Raw genomic sequence first — 21,844 nt, 5'->3', positions numbered from 1 at the left:
CAGGCTAGAAATATTATTGGAAGATTGTTTCCATGTGTAGTTATTTCCATTAATGTTAAAATAGAAAAATTAAAATTGCTTTAGAGTGCTTCACTATTGACATAAGAATTTAACATTTAATTTGCAGTAGAATATTTTATAAAGTCTTCTCGATTTTTTTAATTGCCTAGTTTGAATATATGATAATGGAAAAATCAATAGTCTTAGCATATTTTTAACTTTAATTTGCTATTTTGTACATATTAACTACCAGTATTTTTCATCTCTAAAATGTGTAATTGAAAAGAAATTTGAACCTGAAATATAAATATTTGCTGCTGTTTTCCTTAGTCCTTTTTTATAGTAGTATTCTTTTTCTCCCTCTTTTTTATTTTAAACCAAGTCCTTTCTTTTTTCCTCATTGAACTTATACTGTACTATTTCTCATCTTTTCCTTCATGCTTTTTATATCTTCTCCCTTCTTGCTCACTGAAATTCTCTGAGTATAAGTAAAATTTTACTTTACAAATCCACTGAAGCCAAGAGAATCTTTTAAAAAAGTTTGTATAGTTCTCATATAGCACATTATCATTTATTCAGCTGGATTTGTCTTTGTGTTTAGAAAATGAAACTTACCCCAAAAGATGCATAGGATAAGAAATCATGTCTGCAGATTTTATACAGCTACAGAAATTAGCATGGAATGCTGCTTGAATTTCTATACTGAGTTCTTAAATTTTAGCATTTGGATATTAACACTATTTTATCCTTTATTCAGTGATTATCTTTTGTTTTGACATGTTTTCACTATTGTAGAATATTTAACATATTGTTTTGTGATTTAATTTTCTTTAGGTTGAAATTCTTGAAAATGAGATTGTTCAAGAAAAGCAAAGTCTTCAGAATTGTCAGAATTTAAGCAAGGATCTAATGAAGGAGAAAGCTCAGCTTGAAAAAACAATTGAAACACTGAGAGAAAATTCAGAGAGACAGGTTCGTACATTTTTTTACTAAGTAAACATGTATTTTAAAATTTATTAGCAAAAGTTATTTAAAATATATGCAAACAAAACGTTGATATAAACATTAAAGGGAAATATTTTAGAATTTTTTTATTTCAAAGTAATTATAATTTTACCTCATTTTCTAACCTATGTATCTTAGGAAAGTTGAAGAGAAAGCTTAGAGTTTTTTAAACTGCTAGTGTGCTTGATAATCATCTAGTATAAGCATTTGCAGTTCTTGTGCTTTCAAGCGTCTATGGAATAGGGCTGCAGATTCTAGAGTCCCTGAGTGGAGTTGGCCAGGAAATGCAGCTGTCCTCTGACCTACCGAAGAGGGAGAAATGCGGTGGCAACCACACTGTCTTGGATATTATGAAATTTGTTTTCAAGTGTTTAATGTTCATTCTTATTTTATGTTTGAGGAAACTGAGAACTGGATAGATTAATTGATTTGTTTTTGAAATATTTATGTATTTGAGACAGGGTACAGCTCTGTCACTGATGCTGGAGTGCAATGGCACAATCATAGCTCACTGCAACCTCGAACACCTAGACTCAAGCAATCCTTTCACCTCAGCTGGGACTACTAGGCATGCACCACCATGCCCAGATAATTTTTTAATTTTTTAATTTTTATTTTTTGGTAGAGACAAAGTATCGCTATGCTCCCCAGGCTGGTCTCAAACCCCTGAGCTCAAGAGATATTCCGGCCTCAGCCTCCCGAAGTGCTAGGATTATAGGTGTCAGCCACCATGCCTGAGCATTAATTTTTTTAGAAGTAAGATTATTTGTTTATATCATCCAGGTATAGTCCTCAGACCAGCCATAAAAATGAAGGTTTCTTTAGAGATACAGAACAGAAATTCTAGACTAAGCTTCAATCTTCACTTTTCCAAGCTTCTTGAGATTATTTAACACACTAAATTTTGAGAATCATTGTATTAGGTCATGGTATAAATTGGATGAATTAGTTCTCAAATGTATCCAGTAATTTTTGTGATTTTGATGCTTCCTACTTAGAATTATTTTTGGGAATGAATACACACACATACAAACCGATATATACACATACAATACAGCACGTATTTACTGAGGACCCACTGTAGGCATTGCAAAAGTTACTCAGTAAAAGTAAAACCTTATGTTCTCAAGGAGGTATGTGTGTGTGTGACACCGGTATTCCTATTTGTATTTGAAGCATGTAACTATAAATAATCTGAAGACCATTATGATTAATAGAAAATACATTTCTCAATCGTTCCTTTAAACTGTGAACTTCCTAAAGACATGAACTTTAATGACCTGACAGCATGTGTACACAGTGGTCTTCAGTAAATACTTGTCAGAATTAAAAGTAAGACAGGCATTCTGGTACCCTTTTTTTTTTGTTCCCCTTTTCTTGGTAGTTTTTGGAAGAGATAAACCATAGTTTTTCCTCGATTACAGCTTTTGATTATTTTCTTTTTCAAATTAGATTAAGATATTGGAACAGGAAAATGAACATCTGAATCAAACAGTGTCTTCTTTAAGGCAGCGGTCCCAGATAAGTGCAGAAGCAAGAGTGAAAGACATTGAAAAAGAAAACAAAATTCTCCATGAATCTATCAAAGAAACAAGTAGCAAGCTAAGCAAGATTGAATTTGAAAAAAGACAAATTAAAAAAGAATTGGAACATTATAAAGAAAAAGGAGAACGAGCAGAAGAACTTGAAAATGAATTGCATCATCTTGAAAAAGAAAATGAATTGTTACAGAAAAAAATAACTAATTTAAAAATTACTTGTGAAAAAATTGAGGCGTTAGAACAAGAAAATTCAGAGCTAGAAAGAGAAAATAGAAAATTAAAAAAAACATTGGATAGCTTTAAAAATCTGACCTTTCAGTTAGAATCCCTAGAGAAAGAGAATTCCCAACTTGATGAGGAAAACTTAGAGCTGCGAAGGAATGTAGAATCTTTGAAGTGTGCAAGCATGAAAATGGCTCAGCTACAGCTAGAAAACAAAGAACTGGAAAGTGAAAAAGAGCAACTTAAAAAAGGTCTGGAGCTCCTGAAAGCATCTTTCAAGAAAACAGAACGCTTGGAAGTTAGCTACCAGGGTTTAGATATAGAAAATCAAAGACTGCAAAAAGCTTTAGAGAACAGCAATAAAAAAATCCAGCAATTAGAGAGTGAACTACAAGACTTAGAGATGGAAAATCAAACATTGCAAAAAAACCTAGAAGAACTAAAAATATCTAGCAAAAGACTAGAACAACTGGAAAAAGAAAATAAATCATTAGAGCAAGAGACTTCTCAACTGGAAAAGGATAAGAAACAATTGGAGAAGGAAAATAAGAGACTCCGACAGCAAGCAGAAATTAAAGATACCACATTAGAAGAAAATAATGTGAAGATTGGAAATTTGGAAAAAGAAAACAAAACTCTATCCAAAGAAATTGGTGTATATAAAGAATCTTGTATCCGTCTAAAAGAACTAGAAAAAGAAAATAAGGAGCTTGTGAAAAGAGCAACTATTGATATAAAAACGTTGGTTACACTACGTGAGGTAAATATGTTTACCTAAATTAAGGCAAATATTTTTTATATTTTTAACTCAAGGTTTCTTTAAGTTTTATTGGAACCTATCATTAATTTGCATCATTTTTAATATTTTTAACTCAAGGTTTCTTTAAGTTTTATTGGAATCTATCAGTAATTTGCATCATCTATTTTATGGTTCAGTAGAATTTTGGAATTAGAACTAGAAATACCTTCCAAGTTTCCTACTTTTGTTAAACTAAGAAATACCTATAAATTGTATTTTTAAAAGAATTTGTAGTAATAAAGTTTCCTAGTGGTATCTGACTTATTACATTATAATTTTAAACCTTTATTTCAATATAATGATAAAATGCTTGATCAAAACTCTTACTGAATTCTAAGTATAATAAGCATGATAGCTACTTTTTATTGAGGGCTATGTGCCAAGTACTGGGCTAAAATCTTCATGTAAGTTGTATATATATAAATAATATATATACACACACACAAATATATATACATATATATACATGCACATAATCTTTACAACTAATCCTTTATAAGTATTATATCCATTTTTTAGATGAGAAAACAGGTTCAGAAACATTAAATAATTTACTCAGGATCACACGGCTAATAAATAGCAGAGTTGGATTACTGGATTCAAATCCAGATTTTTCAGACTCCAAAGCCCCATGAATTTTGACCTCAAAGCCAGAGAATGCAAATCAGGTTCAACTGTTCAACACTGAGCAACTAGTATTTGCTTGAATCTATGTATCAAGAAGAATTCTGAAACTTCCAGGAGTAAATTGGCAGTATGTTCTGTGAAACATGGTTGGTGCAAGTCAGAAGGTGTGTGTTTGGCTCTTTTTCCCCATCTCTAAGCATTATAATATGTGATAACCATTTAAGTTCAATTTAAAAGTATATTAGCATTCTGGCAGAAGGTCACATTGGGCAGTCTGCATTTCTGCTAAAGAGGCATTGAGAGGGACCTTTTATTTTTCTCTTCTGTAGACTTATACACATGAACAACAGGTTCCTTGTGCCTAAACTTCTAAGAACATCCTCTAGTTCTTCAGATCAGTATCATAAGACCTCTTTCACTGGGAGAAGGGATCTTGTGGGAGAGAAGTGTTATAGTCAACATATATTTATAAGAAGAAAGGTGCACTAAAGTTCAGGCTCGTTATTAAAAAGTAAATGGATATGTTTTCCCCCCACAGTTTTCTTTTTTTTTTTTTTTTTTTTTTTTTTTTTTGAGACGGAGTCTCGCTGTGTCGCCCGGGCTGGAGTGCAGTGGCGCGATCTCGGCTCACTGCAAGCTCCGCCTCCCGGGTTCACGCCATTCTCCCGCCTCAGCCTCCGAGTAGCTGGGACTACAGGCGCCCGCCACCACGCCCGGCTAGTTTTTTGTATTTTTAGTAGAGACGGGGTTTCACCATGTTAGCCAGGATGGTCTCGATCTCCTGACCTCGTGATCCACCCGCCTCGGCCTCCCAAAGTGCTGGGATTACAGGCTTGAGCCACCGCGCCCGGCCCCCCCCACAGTTTTCAAACCTAAATGCATATTCACAAGTAAAGAGTTACTACTCCCTTTTAAGGTTTTGTTTAACGCATTAGCATAAAAAAAAAGGAAAAAAGTTATTTCAACTAGGTTATAACTTCAGCTACATTTTAATAATGAAGGAATGGTTTAACGACATTTCCTGGTTCAAATTACATGTATTCCTAGATGGTGGTAATTAGAATCTTAGCTGACTTTCTTAGATGTTTATGCCCTTGACACGTGAGTTTTGCATTTCTTTTAAAATAAGGATTTGGTGAGTGAAAAATTGAAGACCCAACAGATGAACAATGATCTTGAAAAATTAACTCATGAGCTTGAGAAGATAGGGTTAAATAAGGAGAGACTCTTACATGATGAGCAAAGTACTGATGACAGGTAAGTACTAAGTCTACTTGGCAAACAGTTGAAATTTTTTTTTTTTTTTTTTTTTGCTCATACATTAATTCTTTTCTGTATTAGCTATAGAAAACATTTATATATTTCACCCTATTTCTGGTTCCTTTCTTCCCTTAAAGAAAGTTGTGTGGCCGGGTGCGGTGGCTCACGCCTGTAATCCCAGCACTTTGGGAGGCTCAGGCGGGCAGATCACCTGAGGTCGGGAGTTCGAGATCAGTCTGACCAACATGGAGAAACCCCATCTCTACTAAAAATACAAAAAAATTAGCCGGGCATGGTGGTGCATGCCTGTAATTCTAGCTACTCGGGAGGCTGAGGCAGGAGAATCGCTTGAACTTGGGAGGCAGAGGTTGCGGTGAGCTGAGATCGTGCCATTGCACTCCAGCCTGGGCAACAGGAGTGAAACGCCATCTCAAAAAAAAAAAAAAAAAAAGTTCTTAAGGAGAAAAGAGGAATCATAGACAATCTAATATAGATATAAGAAAATAAAAACCTAAACTGTTACTATATAAATACAGTTATAAAATAGGAAAACAGGATGCTACCCAGGTAGCAGAAGATCAGAGGCTATAATTGACTGTGAAAACAATAAGACATTAACAACAAACCAACCTCCGGCTCATCAAACACAGTCAATTAAGCAAGTTATTTTTTATCTGACTCATGTGCTTAAATACCTCTGTTCTTTCATTTATTTGCCACAATGTTGACTTAAAGATAAATGGAGGAAAAGTATGAAACAAAGGAAAAGAAAAGCAACTGAGGTATAAAAATAATGTGGAAAACTAAAGCCTTAAAAGCTGGATATGAGTTAAAAAATTAACTCATATGCCTTTTAATTTTAAAAATGATCAGTATAGGTTTAAAGAAAATATATATTCTCTCATGGTAATTACAGTCAATCAAACAGAGTTAATCTGATTTTCAAGTAGTCTATTGTTTAGCATCCAGTCAGCTCCATGAATCCAGCTGGAATAGAGGTTGTGTATTGTTAAGAACATTATTTTATGTAGACTAGATTTTCATTCCATTTCTGTAATTATATAACTTATATTTTATCTACTCATTATTACTGTTCCAGTATTTATATTCTATATTAAATGTATATTGGAAAAATTAATGGTGATTTGTTCATGTAGTTTTGAGGATGTTCAAAGTAAATAGGATAGATTGATACTTAAAAAGTTAGTTGTGTAATAACAGATATAATTTGAGGCATATATTCTAGCAATCAGTTCAAGTCAAGCAATGATTATTGAATTAATTATACAGATATTTCATGAGGAAATATTTTTATTTGAATTAATCAGATAGTTTTAAGTGCAGATTTCATTGACTGTCTTTTAATATAGATACTGAATATGCATCCCCTCTTTATTCAAACAGATTTATTATCTACTATATGTAAGATACTGTACTGCATGTTCTTTGCAAAAGAAAAAGTAGAGTACACCCTATAGTGCTAATTGACCCTAGGTTCATATAAATTTATGAACCCAGCTCTGGGTGGACCCTTTATACAGTTTGGCTCCTTGTCCCAAACCTTAATTCATACAGTTAGCCAATGTTAATTGAGCTCTTCTTATCTGCTGATCATCTAGCATCAAAGTAGTGATAATGTTTCAACTGAATCTTAAAAAATGACAGAGGTTTACAAGGTGGGAACAGTGGGGAAGGGCATTCCATGTAGACAAAAGCATTTGTATAAAAGCACAAAAATGTGCTGAGCAATTTTTAGAGTATATAAAAGATGGATTACAAAAAGGAATTTGGAAGCACAGAGACAGGCTAGGAAGTGATTATAATAGTCTAGGCAACATGTGATGGCATTCATTATTTCCACATATTTATTTACATATTAGGCATGGAGGTAGGGGTATATGTTGAACTAAAGCTTTTTGGAAATAGAAAGTGGCTTGAACTACTAAACCAGCTTCTTTCTCAGCCAGGGAGTTAGTCTTTATGTCACCAAAAAAACCCCAGAAGCTCACAGACATATATTCCTTTAATGTGCCATTCCCTCCACCTTGGGATTTAGGTATATCAGTCTCAAATGATGTCCCTAATTCCTTTATTAGTCTAACTTTCTCATCTTTCTTTTTTTGAGCCAGAGTTTTGCTCTTGTCACCCAGGTTGGAGTGCGGTGGCACAATCTCGGCTCACTGCAACCTCCACCTCCCAGGTTCAAATGATTCTCCTGCCTCAGCTTCCCAAGTAGCTGGGATTACAGGCATGCACCACCACGCCTGGCTAATTTTGTATTTTTACTGGCCAGGCTGGTCTTGAACTCCTGACCCCAGGATCCACCCACCTTGGCCTCCCAAAGTGCTGGGATTATAGGCATGAGCCACCGCGCCCGGCCTAACTTTCCCATCTTTCTAATTCATGTTATTCTTTCTGAATTTTTTTGACAGTACAGTTATTATTACGATACTTATTCTTGCCATCAAGGAATATATAGTTTAGTTTTTGAATTGAATGTGTAAGTAGATAAATTTAAATGCAACAAAATAAATTTAGTAGGCCGGGCACGATGGCTCATGCCTGTAATCCCAGCACTTTGGGAGGCCGAGGGGGACGGATCACTTGAGGTCAGGAGTTCAAGACCAGCCTGGCCATCGTGGTGAAACCCTGCCTCTACTACAAATACGAAAAATTAGCCAGGCGTCGTGGTGCACGCCTGTAATCCCAGCTACTCAGGAGGCCAAGGAACAAGAATCACTTGAGCCTGAGAGGCAGAGGTTGCAGTGAGCTGAGATCGTGCCACTGCACTCCAGCCTGGGCAACAGAGTGAGACTCTGTTTCTAAATAAATAAAGTGATAGAGTTGTAAACAGAGGTGATCACTCTTGTCTTTTCTCCTTTAATACCTCTTTGTCTTCTGTCTTCTCTTTAAATCTGGTTGCTCACAGGATTATGTTTTCATATGTTTTCAGGCCTCTTATCCATTCATTCTGTATGCTGAGCCTTCCCATACATCATCTCACCTGAGATCCTTTTTTTTTTTTTCTCTGTTTACTGTATGTTTCTACCAGGATAGACCAGAAGCAACTCAGACGTCACCAATTCGGCATACCCAAAATCGGACTCAGTAAATGATTTTTAAATGTTTGTTGACTTGAGCCAATACCAAAATGAATGAGATTTGTTCTCTGTATTCAATGAAATTAAAGTCTGATTGAGAAGAAAATATTTACATAAAAATTAATTCCAGTAAAAGAATGTGGTGAAACTCTCATATATACACTTTAGGTTTTTATTTGGTTTTGTCTTCAGGGTCTTTGGGTTTAAGAAATGGATCATAAATACTGGTTTATGATACACTCTGAATTGTGTTCATATACCATCCTTTTTGTGAAAAAAAAAGTATTTATTAATAATTACTCATTTATCTGCCATTCAGAAAGATAATTGCAACACTAAGTCACATCCATCTCCCTCTTGCCACTCTGTCACCAGTATCCTGTGCCACAAATACATCATTTTTTAACTGTAACTACTCTGTACCCTGAGATAAAGAGTCTTCATTGCCGGGTGTGGTGGCTCATGCCTGTAATCCCAGCACTTTGGGAGGCCGAGGCAGGCGGATCACCTGAGGTCAGGAGTTCAAGACCAGCCTGATTAACATGGTGAAACCCTGTCTCTACTAAAAATACAAAATTAGCTGGGCGTGGTGGCACATGCCTATAATCCCAGCTATTAGGGAGACAGAGGCAGGAGAATCGCTTGAACCCAGCAGGCAGAGGTTGCAGTAAGCCCAGATCATGTCATTGCACTCCAGCCTGGGATACAAGAGCTAAACTCCATCTCAAAAAAAAAAAAATAAGAGTCTTAATTACTAAAAGGGGCTATTTTGGGACTTTGATCTTCCAGATTCCTTGAGAATTAATTATTGCTTTTGATAATCTAAGCCATAATCTGGAGCTTATTCACTCAATGATTTTGTTGCTTCATTACCAGGATTAGTTTTAAAGGGAGAATGGGGCAGTAAGAAGAGGATGAGTTCTTTTGCCTCTTTAACAACAAGGTTTTTATAAGACCCATTTATGGCATGAATATTTGTGGTCATAAATTATCTTTAAAAATAATTTTCTGACCTCCAATAATGAACTATATTACTTTGTACTTGGATAGTAGGTATAAACTTTTGGAATCAAAATTAGAATCCACTCTTAAGAAGTCTCTTGAAATAAAAGAAGAAAAAATTGCTGCTTTAGAAGCTCGATTAGAAGAATCCACGAATTATAACCAGCAATTGCGCCAAGAACTTAAAACAGTAAGTGATTTTCTTGGAAAGAATTTTAAGGATCATTTATTATATAAATATTTGGACAGAAAAATATAAAGTAGAAAATAAAAATATAAAACATTTTATTGATATTTAGTCTATTCCTTTTTCATAAACTTGAGAGTTTTCTTTTTTTTTTTTTTTTTTTTTTTTTGAGACGGAGTCTCGCTCTGTCGCCCAGACTGGAGTGCAGTGGTGTGATGTCGGCTCACTGCAAGCTCCGCCTCCCGGGTTCACGCCATTTTCCTGCCTCAGCCTCTTGAGTAGCTGGGACTACAGGCGCATGCCACCACGCCCGGCTAATTTTTTGTATTTTTAGTAGAGATGGGGTTTCACCGTGTTAGCCAGGATGGTCTCGATCTCCTGACCTTGTGATCCGCCCACCTCGGCCTCCCAAAGTGCTGGGATCACAGGCGTGAGCCACTGCGCCCGGCCACTTGAGAATATTCTTAAACAGATCTCTGTCATATGAATATGGTATAGCTTATTCAGTGCTATTTCATGTGTGTGATATCCTGCATGCTGTTAGGGATATATCAGAAGTGTGTGGGTGGAATGAGGAAGAGGCAGGCTTATATTATTGGGAAAAGCTCTCATTGTGATATTGACATTTTACTCTGTCACTCTTTCCTATTGAGGATCCAGGGAAAATTCTGCTAAGCAAAATATGACAGCACCTGATCTCATAAATTTGAGGTCTTTTCTAGATCTGTTTTCTTTTGATATTTGGAAGTATTCAGTGAAGTAAGCAAGCAAGGCAGAGGTAACTGTTTATTTTCTCTAAGGAAGCAAATCAAAATATAAGGGACTTTCCCATTCCACAGGGTTGGTAGATGGTAGATTGGTAGAGTCATGTTCTGGTTTATTCACCCTTTTATTATCTCTGCAGTGCCCCAGGAGTGGTCTCAAGGTTAACTGAATACTTAGACTGACAAGATTACTATAGGCTACATTTAGAATCATTCTACTCAGAACACTATAAGAAATACAAATAGACAGCAGGGCCGTGTCAGTCCATCCTCTTCACGAAGTTGTCTGAGAATAATCTTTCCACCAGATGGTTTACGTATAAGATAAGATTCACGTTGGGTGTGTGCAGGAGCTTTCCTGGCTTTGAATCCTCATGCTCATAGTAGTGATTACCTCTTGCAGCAACTCCAAAGGTATAGATTTAAGATCCCCACAGTGCACATGCCAATTATAGGAGGTGCTGTACTCAGAGAAGTTCAGAGAGAGGGCTGCCTATTGGTCTTTGAACTTCTCCTAGTCATTTTTTTCAATAAGCAATATTATCTAGTAACATAGAATGTTCCAATTTTTTTTCACTATTTGCTGACACCATTGCTGCTATTTGTCACAGACATTGCCATGGAACATACATTGTTACAGAATAAGTTTTACTTATTTTTCATCCAGACATTCTCAGAGCCAGAGAATAAGTTTTAGAACTGTGTCTAGTTAACCAAAGGGATTATTTAAAAAAAAAAAAAAAAAAGCGCACACACACACACAACACATTAACCTGCTTTTTGTCCTGAATTTTTTTACCCCATTAGCTGTATCACTCAGTTGCAAATAAAATCAACTTCATGAAGCTACTCAACCAGAAAATTAGTGGGTTTGGGTATGAGTTGTGTACGTGTGTTTCAAGTAGATATTAAAAATGCCATCACTGGGCCGGGTGCAGTGGCATGCCTGTAATCCCAGCACTTTGGGAGGCCAAGGCAGGCAGATCATTTTAGGTTGGGAGTTCAGGACCAGCCTTGCCAACATGGTGAAACCCTGTCTCCACTAAAAATGCAAAAATTAGACAGGCGTGGTGGTGGGCATCTGTAATCCCAGCTAGCTACCCAGGAGGCTGAGGCAGGAGAATCACTTGAACCCAGGTGGCAGAGGTTGCGGTGAGCCGAGATCGTGCCACTGCACTCCAGTCTAGGTGACAGAGTAAGACCTGGTCTGAAAAGCCATCGCTGACTTTCACTTTCAGCTTTTTAGACATAACTGTTACGGACTAGCTTCTTGCTGTGTATTCAACTGAATTTATATTGTTACAAACTTTTAATACTATATGTGAAGAAGTATTCTCTTTTTTTTTTTTAGTTTTTTTTTGAGACGGAGTCTGGCTCTGTAGCCCAGGCTAGAGTGCAGTGGCCGGATCTCAGCTCACTGCAAGCTCCACCTCCCGGGTTCACGCCATTCTCCGGCCTCAGCCTCCTGAGTAGCTGGGACTACAGGCGCCCGCCACCTCGCCCGGCTAGTTTTTTGTATTTCTTAGTAGAGACGGGGTTTCACCGTGTTAGCCAGGATGGTCTCGATCTCCTGATCTTGTGATCCACCCGTCTCGGCCTCCCAAAGTGCTGGGATTACAGGCTTGAGCCACCGCGCCCGGCCAGGAAGTATTCTCTTTAAGATAGACTGTGAAAGTTAAATACGAATAGTATAAGGGTTAAAGTAACCACTAAATTCGTATGACAAAGAGATATAGGTAATATGACCAAAAAAGGGAGATAAAATGGACTCATAAAAAATAAATCCAGGTTAGGCACAGAGGCTCATTCCTGTAATCCCAGCACTTTGGAAGGCTGAGGTCAGCAAGATCGCTTGAGCGCAGGGGTTTGAGACCAGCCTGGGCAACATAGGGGAGATCCTGTCTGTTAAAAAAATCCAAAAGGCAAAAAGAAAGAAGAAACAGAGAACAAAGTACAGATTGGACAAATAGAAAACAAATAGTAGGATGGCAGCTTTAAACTAAAGTATGGCAATAACTATATTAGATATAAAAAGTCTAAACACCCCAGTTAAAAAGCAGAGATTAATAAATTAGACAAAAAGGCAAGACCCATCTATATGCTACCTATCAGAAATCTTGATGGAAAACGATATATCATTCTAGCACTAATCAAATAATTGCTAGATTGGCTATATTAATGCTAGGCAAAGTAAATTTTAGTGCAATAAATAGCACCAGAGCTGAGTAGTTCATTACATAATTACAAAGGGGTCATTCCAGCACAAAGATAACAAGGTTAAATGTTTATGCATCTAATAACAGAGGTACACCTAGTAACAGAGCTGCAAAATAGATGAAGCAAATATCTGTAGAACTACATGGAGAAAGACAAATCTACAATTACAGTTAGAGAGTTTAATACTCATCTCTCAATAATTGGAGAATAAGTAGAAAAAACTTCATCTACCAGATAAAGGGCTTCTATAAACAGCCTATAGACTAATCACTTTCCCCTTTTGATCAGGAAGAATACAAAGATTTTGCTCTCACTGTTACTATTAAATGCTGTACCGATGATCCTAACCAGTATACTAAGATAAGAAGAAATGAAAGGCATACAGATTTGAAAGGAAGAAGTAAAAATGTCTTTCTTCACATGTGTGACATGACTATATTTACAGAAAACCCTGAGGAATTTACAGAAAAATGTCTACAGCTAAGGTGAACTAATCAATGTCACAGGATAAAAGTCAATATATAAAAGTCTATTTTATTTCTCTATATTAGCAATGAAAGATTGGAAAATGAAATATAAAAAAACACCATTTATAATACTATGAAATACTTATGGATGAATTTAAGGAAATGTGTGCAAGAACTCTACTAGAAACACCAAAGGAATACCTCAGTAAATGGAAATAAGAACCATGTTCAGGAATTAGAAGACTCAATATTGTTAAAATGGCAGATTCCCCATATTGATCTCTTGATTCAACATAATCCCAATTAAAATCCCAACAGGCAGATTTGCAAGATGATTCTAAAATGTATATGGAAATATTGATCAAATATTAGTGAAAATTGGGAGCAACTGGAACTGTCATGCATACTGATGCAAATATAAGATGTTATAACTAATGTAGCAGGCAGTATGGCAGTATCTCAAAAAGTCCTAGCCCATGGCCCAGCATGGTAGCTCATGCCTGTAATCCCAGCACTTTGGGAGGCTGAGGCAGGCGGATCACTTGAGGCCAGGAGTTCAAGACGAGCCTGGCCAACATGGCGAAACACTGTCTCTACTAAAAATACAAAAATTAGCTGGGCGTGGTGGTGCACTCCTGTAGTCCCAGCTACTCAGGAGGCTGAGCCACGAGAATCACTTGAACCCAGGAGGTGGAGGTTGCAGTGAGCCAAAATTGCACCATTGCATTCCAGCCTGGGCAACAGTGTGAGACTATCTCAAAAAAGAAAGAAAAAGAAAAGAAAAAGAAGGTGATAATGCTACTTGTCTTTACTCAAGGAAAATGAAAACATAGATAAATGAATTTTTTTAGCAGCTTCATCATAATCAAAAAACTGGATATAATGACCAAAAGAAAAAAATTACTGATGTACTCAACACATGGATAAAGCTTAGAAATATACTCAGAAACACACACACACACACACACACACACACACACAGATTATATACACTGATTGTATTTGTGTGAAATTTTAGTATAAGCAGAACTTTTATGAAAGAAATGAAAACAGTGGTTGCCTGGTGCATAGAGTAATGGAAGTGTTCTGTCATGTTGATATATGGGTTATATAGGTGTTTGCCATTCTCAAAATTACCGAATTACACTTAAAATCTGTACATTAGCAACTTCATGCAAATTATAACTCTATTTTTAAAGATTACATTATCTTTGGGAACTGTTGAAAATTTTAAATTTGAATTCATAACATAATTCACAATATTTTAATTAGCTCTAAATTACTTTGTTACAGTGATTTATTTTTATCTAGACTCTGTATTCATTTCCTCTCTGAATATAAAGATTTTGATTAATGATATATAATCATTTTTAATACTTACTTGAAAGAACAATGGCTTTAAACTGAGAAGCCTTCGGCCGGGTGCTGTGGCTCACGCCTGTAATCCCAGCACTTTGGGAGGCCAGGGTGGGTGGATCGCTTGAGGTCAGGAGTTCGAGACCAGCCTGGGCAACATGGTGAAATCTCGTCTCTGCTAAAAATACAAAACTTAGCCAGGCATGGTGGCACACGCCTGTAATCCCAGCTACTCGGGAGACTGAGGCAAGAGAATGGTTTGAACCTGGGTGGTGGAGGTTGCAGAGTGCCAAGATCGCACCACTGCACTCCAGCCTGGGTGACAAAGTGAGACTATGTCTCAAAAAAATAATATAAAATGAGAGGACTTGAGTTTTATTCTCAGCTCCCCTTCTTAATAACTGCATATGTTTATAGCCTTTCTAAGCCTAGAACAAAGACCTTGTGGGAAATTCATGTAAAATAGAGACTGGAAATGATGCCACTTATCTATTGTTATTAGGGTGTTAAAAGTAAAAACAAAACAAACAAAACCCGGAAACTAGGATCATAGGGTACCCATTAGATGACTTGCGAAACTTGACATTACATTCTATCTTGGCATCTTTTTAGTCTCACCTCATTATTTTCTAACTCAGCAGTAGCATTATTAATTGTTGAGTTGTAGGCTTTCTTAAGTTGTGCATTAGATGTTGAACTATAAAACATTTCTATCCTTGCCTTAATGCAAAGGTTGGGGTTAACTTGAAATTTATTATAAGAATCTCCTAGGATAAACTAGTGCTTCAAGATAGTTTAATAATGCAAGATAAGTATAATAATAGTAAATTTGAGTTGAAGAGAAAGAGTTATTAAGTTAAATCTGGCAAATTTGGTCATATATGATGAGCAAGTTGGTCATGTATGATGAGTTAACAATCCTTGGATTGTTCGCAATCCAAGGATATATCTTCTCTAGGATTTTCTAGTGTGATTATAATCTACTTTAAGAGAGCCAACTCAAAACTAAAAAATCCTGAATACGATATGTCCTTAAAATTAATAAAGTGTCAAATCTTTGTGCTTTACATAGACATCTCTGTGAAATTTCTAAATTGGTTACAGATAGCTCTAAAAAGAATTGTTAGTCATTAGCAACATATCTATATCCACTCTTATCCAGGGGCATTTGCACGACAAACAATAGGATTTGACATTACTCTGGCACATAAACAGAGTACGTTTTATATTTCTAGGAGGAAACGATTTGCATTTTAAAAAGCACAAATCATACATGTTATTCATCACATTTAAAAGTATATTGCCTCTCATATTTACCAGATCAGCCCAGAGTCAAATTAATTGTGAGAAATGTAACTGTGGTGATTTTTTTCTCCCCATTAAAATATTTTAAATAAAATTTTAGGTGAAAAAAAATTATGAAGCTCTCAAACAGAGACAAGATGAGGAAAGGATGGTACAGAGCTCTCCTCCAATATCTGGTGAAGACAACAAATGGGAGCGAGAAAGTCAAGAAACAACTAGAGAACTTCTGAAAGTTAAAGACAGATTAATTGAAGTAGAAAGAAATGTAAGTATTTTTTAATTTTAGTAGGAATCATTTTTTTTAGAAATAGAGGATCACTGGAGAAATTTATCTTAGATATATTGTCTAATATTTAAACAATTGATGGCACTTAATAAGAAAATTCTGGTCATATAGTCCTTTTTCTATTTGTTCGTACCTCAGGGGCCTTTCTTTTTGCTTCTCCTGCCTGGAACATATGACTGGCTTCCCTCAGCATTTGGGTGCCGTATCATATGTCCTGCAGAAGGTCTTCCCTGACTCCTTCCCCCAGTAAAGTTGTTATCCCCAACTTAAACTATTCACTATTGTTCCATTGCTTTAGTTTTTTCATAGCACTTTTCACAGTGAAATTAAATTTCATATTCATTTATGAAAGCAGGTAATTTGTCTTTCTTTTTTTTTTTTTTTTACCACCGTGCCTTTAATATCTAGAATAGTGCCTGGTATGTAGTAGACACTTAACAAATATTTGCTAAATTAGTTCAATATATACTTGACAGTTAACAACAAGCAAACAAGCTGAACAACAAATAGTTACCCTTCAAAAGATGAATAAACTTAAGGAACTTACACAATAGCAAGTAAAATAGTTGTGGTGGTGTTTTTTTTAATTTAACACAAAAATAGTACCTTTAATTAAAAACTAAGCAATAAAACCAAAAAATAATCCCCACACCATTGATTTCTGCTTTCTCATTCAAAAAGAATCACTATGAACAGTTTATCTTCCTAGAAAATTATTTTGTCATTTATCTTTATATAGAAGTATATTTCTTTTACAAATTTATACCTGCGGGATCATGCTATACAAAATTCCTATTTGCATTTTCTGTTAATATTATCTTGGAGATCTCTCAATTTTAGCAGATGTATGTGTATTTCATTTTGTTTAATGACTACCTATTATTCCATAGTGTGAATGTTACCATAATTTACTTAAATAAATCTCACATTTCTCTACAGTTAGGTTTTTTGTTTTGTTTTGTTTTGTTTTGTTTTTGAGATGGAGTCTCACTTTGTTGCCCAGGCTAGAGTGCAGTGGCGTGATCTCGGCTCACTGCCAGCTCCGCCTCCCGGGTTCACGCCATTCTCCTGCCTCAGCCCGCCACCACGCCCGCCCGGCTAATTTTTGTATTTTTAGTAGAGATAGGGTTTCACTGTGTTAGCCAGGATGGTCTTGATCTCCTGACCTTGTGATCCACCTGCCTCAGCCTCCCAAAGTGCTGGGATTACCGGCCTCCCAAAGTGCTGGGATTACAGGTGTGAGCCACTGCGCCTGGCCCATTTAGGTTATTTTTAAACATGTTCATAGAATGCTAAATTGCTGACAGTGAAATTGCAAGGCCAAAGGATATATACGTGTGTGTGTGTGTGTGTGTGTGTGTGTTTAATTGATATTTTCTATTAGTCTTTAAAAATCCCATCAATTTTCTTTCTTTTTTTTTTTCTTTTCTGAGACAGGGTCTCACTCATCTCCCAGGCTGGAATGCAGTGGCAAGATCATAGCTCACTGAAGCCTCATCCTCCAAGGCTCAAGTGATCCTCTTGCCTCAGCCTCCCAAGTAGCTGGGAGCACAGGTGCACACCACCACACCCAGCGAATTTTTGTATTTTTTGTTGAGGTGGCGTCTTACTATGCTGCCCAGACTGGTCTTGAACTCCTGGCCTCAAGTGATCCGCTCTCCTCAGCCTCCCAAAGTGCTGGGATTGCAGGTGTGAGTCAGCACACCCAGCCTAAAAATCACATCAACTTTCAATCCCACTAAAAGAGTATACCTATCTTTCCATATTAACACTGGATAGTAGTACCTCGTGCTTTAATTTTTGTTAAAGCAATAGGAGAAAATATTTTAATGTGTACATTTAAAATTATGAGTTAGGCATTACACATTTTTCATGTATTTATTGGCCATTTATAAATACCTATTTTTAATCAGTGATATATATACCTATATTGCTTGGATTCATAATTACATTTTAGAAAATTGAGCTGGCATATGAAGTTCTGTAAGGTGAATCTTTTTTTTTTCTTGTAGACTTCCTTTATAAATTTCCATTGGAAAAAAATTACTTCGTTTCATATTTTAGATAATGGGGTTATAAAGACGGTCAGCCATATAATAGGCTGGTAATTTTTGTGTTTGCCAGTATTATATTTGCTAACTTCTTTCTTTTCCATTGTAAATTTTTTCCTGCTCTAAGATACCCTCTCAGCTATCTCTTCTCTTCATTATAGACTATAGGAATTTTTTTTATTCCTAGAGACACCTGGAATAATCGGTAGAGCTTGTACAATTTAGTTTCTAAAGTGCTAAACTACAATAGTATTTCACATATATATGTGAAAAATGGTTCACCTCTTTGTGCTGAGATGGTATATAAATACGTCAGTACTGTCACTATTCCATTTTATTTTTTCTAGTATACATTTTTTCATCCTTTTTATTTGAACAAATGAACAAAAGAGAAATACAAAATCATAACGCATCTTAAAGCATTTTGTTTCCTCAGCTTCAATTTTATAGTATAATATGTGGGTCAAATCCTGACCTGCCTTTTACACAGTGACATGCAGTGTATATAACATAAAAGCCAATAAAGTGAATGTTATATTTACATATAGATATGTTAAGAGTGATCTGTTGTGATTCAGTTGTTAACTTTTTATGCATACTGCAGGGTAGACCAATTATGACCTTTAGTATATTAAAGTTTTATTTCTGTTTTCTGGAGGGTTCTTTGTACTTTGCTGTTGCTGATTTTTTATGAAATTTAATTTAGAAATAATCCTGAAAAGATTAATGACAAGTATTTTAAAATCTAATAATCATTGATTCGCATAGTAGTTCATTTGTTATAAAATTGAAATATGGCCTTACGGAAAAACGGAAAATGTTATGTTTTGTTTGGAAATGCTCCAGGAGTCTTACAGTTGAAGTAGAGTTTTAATTAGCATTTTATATCGTGAGAAAAATAAGAAAATATCTGCGTTAGGTCTGTTGTGGACTGCAAATTTTAAACAGATGGTTAAGATTGTTCCTGTAAACCTGCTTCCCTTTGAAATATTTGTGTTTGGAAATTACTTAGTTTTGCACTATCTCTGGGACCACCACTCACTTAGGTATATATTTGCCTTTGGGTAAATTAGAAAAGATAGATCTCCATGGTTGGACACAGCCCCATTTATTCTGGTCATTCTGGGAACCTTCAAGCAGTATTAAAACCATACAACTGACAATTCCTTTCTAGTTTTTGTGTTAATAAATATATTTAGAATAGGATATTTTATTTTTAGGATATTATAGTGCAGACAAGACACAGGCACAATATTAAGGTTTTAGTATTATTGCCTTCTTTCTGATGAATGTCTTTACAATTTGGGATGGGGAAAATGTTTTTTTTTTTTCTCTTTTAAGATTGTAGGGGTTTTAGGGATTGTACTGCTAATAAATACTCATAAAATTCAGTATATTATAGAAATATGTTTAGTATTGCTATTGTTGTTAATATGTTTGGTTTCGGTTTTTGTTTTTTAAGAATGCTACACTGCAAGCAGAGAAGCAAGCGTTGAAAACTCAACTGAAGCAGCTTGAGACACAAAACAATAATTTGCAGGCTCAGATTCTTGCACTTCAGAGGCAGACAGTATCATTACAGGAACAGAATACCACTCTTCAAACACAGAATGCCAAGCTTCAGGTTGTAATATAATATTTTGGGAATATGCAACCAAACTCTTGAATTATGCTATTAAAATAAGGGAGGGTAAACATGGAAACATTGTTTCTTAGCGAATGAACTTAAAGATAAATGAAAATGTTTTTATTTAGTGCCATGCCTAAACTTTCACACATCAATTTGTTAAATGTCAAAGGCTTTAAATATTAATAAATTCAGTCAATACATCTAAATAGAGATAAATTATATTTGTGGTCTTTCTACCATTTCATTAAGTTGATTGTAATAAATTAGGTAGAAACCCTTGTTTGAGAGTATGGTTGCAGCATACTATTCCTTATTTCATTTGTATAGCTTTTTTTTTAATCAGTTTAGTTACTGGAAAGCAGGACAACATGAGAATTTTGTCTTTAGACCTGTCCTAAGTTCAAAGGATCCATCTTTCACTTAACACCGCCAGTGTCTTTCCAGACAGAACAATCAGGTGGGGGAAAGTTCAACTCTGAAACCTCTTAAAGAACAGAAACAAGTTCCCTCTCTGAATCTAAGAATTCTTCTTTCTGTAACCCTTTTCTTTGATCAGCATCAACACTTTGTTTGCTAAAGAAAATATTTATTTAATTCGGACTCTTGAAAAATTTCCACAAGTAATTTTTCACTTCTATCAACTTCTATCACCAAATTCTAGAAATGATAAACTAGCACTTCAAATTCTATACATTTTCATTTGTAATATAATAAAATGGTTGCTAATCACCTTCATTTAAAATAAATTCAACCCAAAACATAAAATACATATATATGTCTAATATACACACACACATATACGTATGTATGTGTGTATTATAATACTTCCAAAAATCAAAATTAAATGGTAGCGTTATTCTTTGGGAAGCTAAAATCAAAATCTTCCCAGTATAATGTAAATATATCTGCTGTGATTCATTTAGAGCTTGCTTTATTTAACATTGTAATCTTGTATTTTGAAAAAAGAACGTGAACTATTTTTCTTATGTCTGATAACAATACATATTCTCATAGGTTGAAAATTCTACCCTTAATTCCCAAAGTACCTCACTTATGAACCAGAATGCACAACTCCTAATCCAGCAGTCTTCCTTAGAAAATGAAAATGAATCTGTAATCAAAGAGCGAGAAGACCTAAAATCTCTCTATGATTCTCTGATCAAAGATCATGAAAAGCTGGAACTTCTTCATGAACGTCAGGCTTCAGAGTATGAATCTCTTATCTCTAAACATGGAACTCTGAAGTCTGCCCACAAAAATCTTGAGGTGGAACATAGAGACCTTGAAGACCGGTAATTTGTTATATTTTGTTGTACTGTGAATTTAAAATGAATTTTCTTCAAGTAGTATAATAAATTTTATATGTTAAACACATCTAATGTTAGTTTACGTAGGAAATGTATATAAATTTACCTGTGTTTTAAATGATAATTACTCATTTCCTTCATTTCTAAAGTTTCTTTTTTGTAAATATTATAAACCAAATGCCTTTTTTCCCCCAGTTACAATCAGTTATTAAAACAGAAAGGACAATTGGAAGATTTGGAAAAAATGCTCAAAGTAGAACAGGAAAAAATGCTGCTTGAAAATAAAAACCATGAAACGGTAGCTGCAGAATACAAGAAACTTTGTGGTGAAAATGATAGGTAATAAATACATATTATATATTACAAACATTTTATGTAGAAAGTATATACATATATATGTGTGTATATATATATTTTTTTTATTATGTATTATTTCTTACATCCAAAATACATACTGTCCCTTTGTAGTACCAAGCATAGTTTGAATTTAGAATTTTAAAAAATAGAATAGGCAGGGTGCGTGGCTCACACCTGTAATCCCAGCACTTTGGGAGGCCGAGGCAGGTAGATCACCTGAGGTCAGGAGTTCGAGACCAGCCTGACCAACATGGTGAAACCCTATCTCTACTAAAAATGCAAAAATTAGCCAGGCATGGTGGCATGCACCTGTAGTCCGAGCTACTTGGGTGGGTGAAACAGGAGAATTGCTTGAACCTG

The 21,844-nt window shown here is 35.4% G+C and overlaps 1 protein-coding gene across 4 annotated transcripts in view; it reads left to right on the top strand.

Moving 5' to 3' along the window:
* Window positions 1–21,844, top strand: part of CCDC88A (coiled-coil domain containing 88A) — a 132,146-nt gene that overhangs the window by 80,864 nt on the left and 29,438 nt on the right. For 2 of the 4 annotated variants that reach the window (XM_025353657.1, XM_025353655.1), the window contains exons 14-21: window positions 835–972; window positions 2,458–3,528; window positions 5,324–5,451; window positions 9,609–9,747; window positions 15,954–16,118; window positions 19,653–19,814; window positions 20,835–21,112; window positions 21,323–21,466. In XM_025353657.1, the coding sequence (XP_025209442.1) occupies window positions 835–972; window positions 2,458–3,528; window positions 5,324–5,451; window positions 9,609–9,747; window positions 15,954–16,118; window positions 19,653–19,814; window positions 20,835–21,112; window positions 21,323–21,466 (2,225 nt within the window). Of the gene's footprint in view, window positions 1–834; window positions 973–2,457; window positions 3,529–5,323; window positions 5,452–9,605; window positions 9,748–15,953; window positions 16,119–19,652; window positions 19,815–20,834; window positions 21,113–21,322; window positions 21,467–21,844 lie in introns of all 4 variants that reach the window. The other 2 variants (XM_025353656.1, XM_025353654.1) reach the window with 1 other exon arrangement.

This window comes from Theropithecus gelada, chromosome 13 (assembly GCF_003255815.1).
Source record: "Theropithecus gelada isolate Dixy chromosome 13, Tgel_1.0, whole genome shotgun sequence".
In the NCBI taxonomy this organism is placed as follows: Eukaryota; Metazoa; Chordata; class Mammalia; order Primates; family Cercopithecidae; genus Theropithecus; species Theropithecus gelada.
This window is presented reverse-complemented; position numbering and strand designations above follow the sequence as displayed.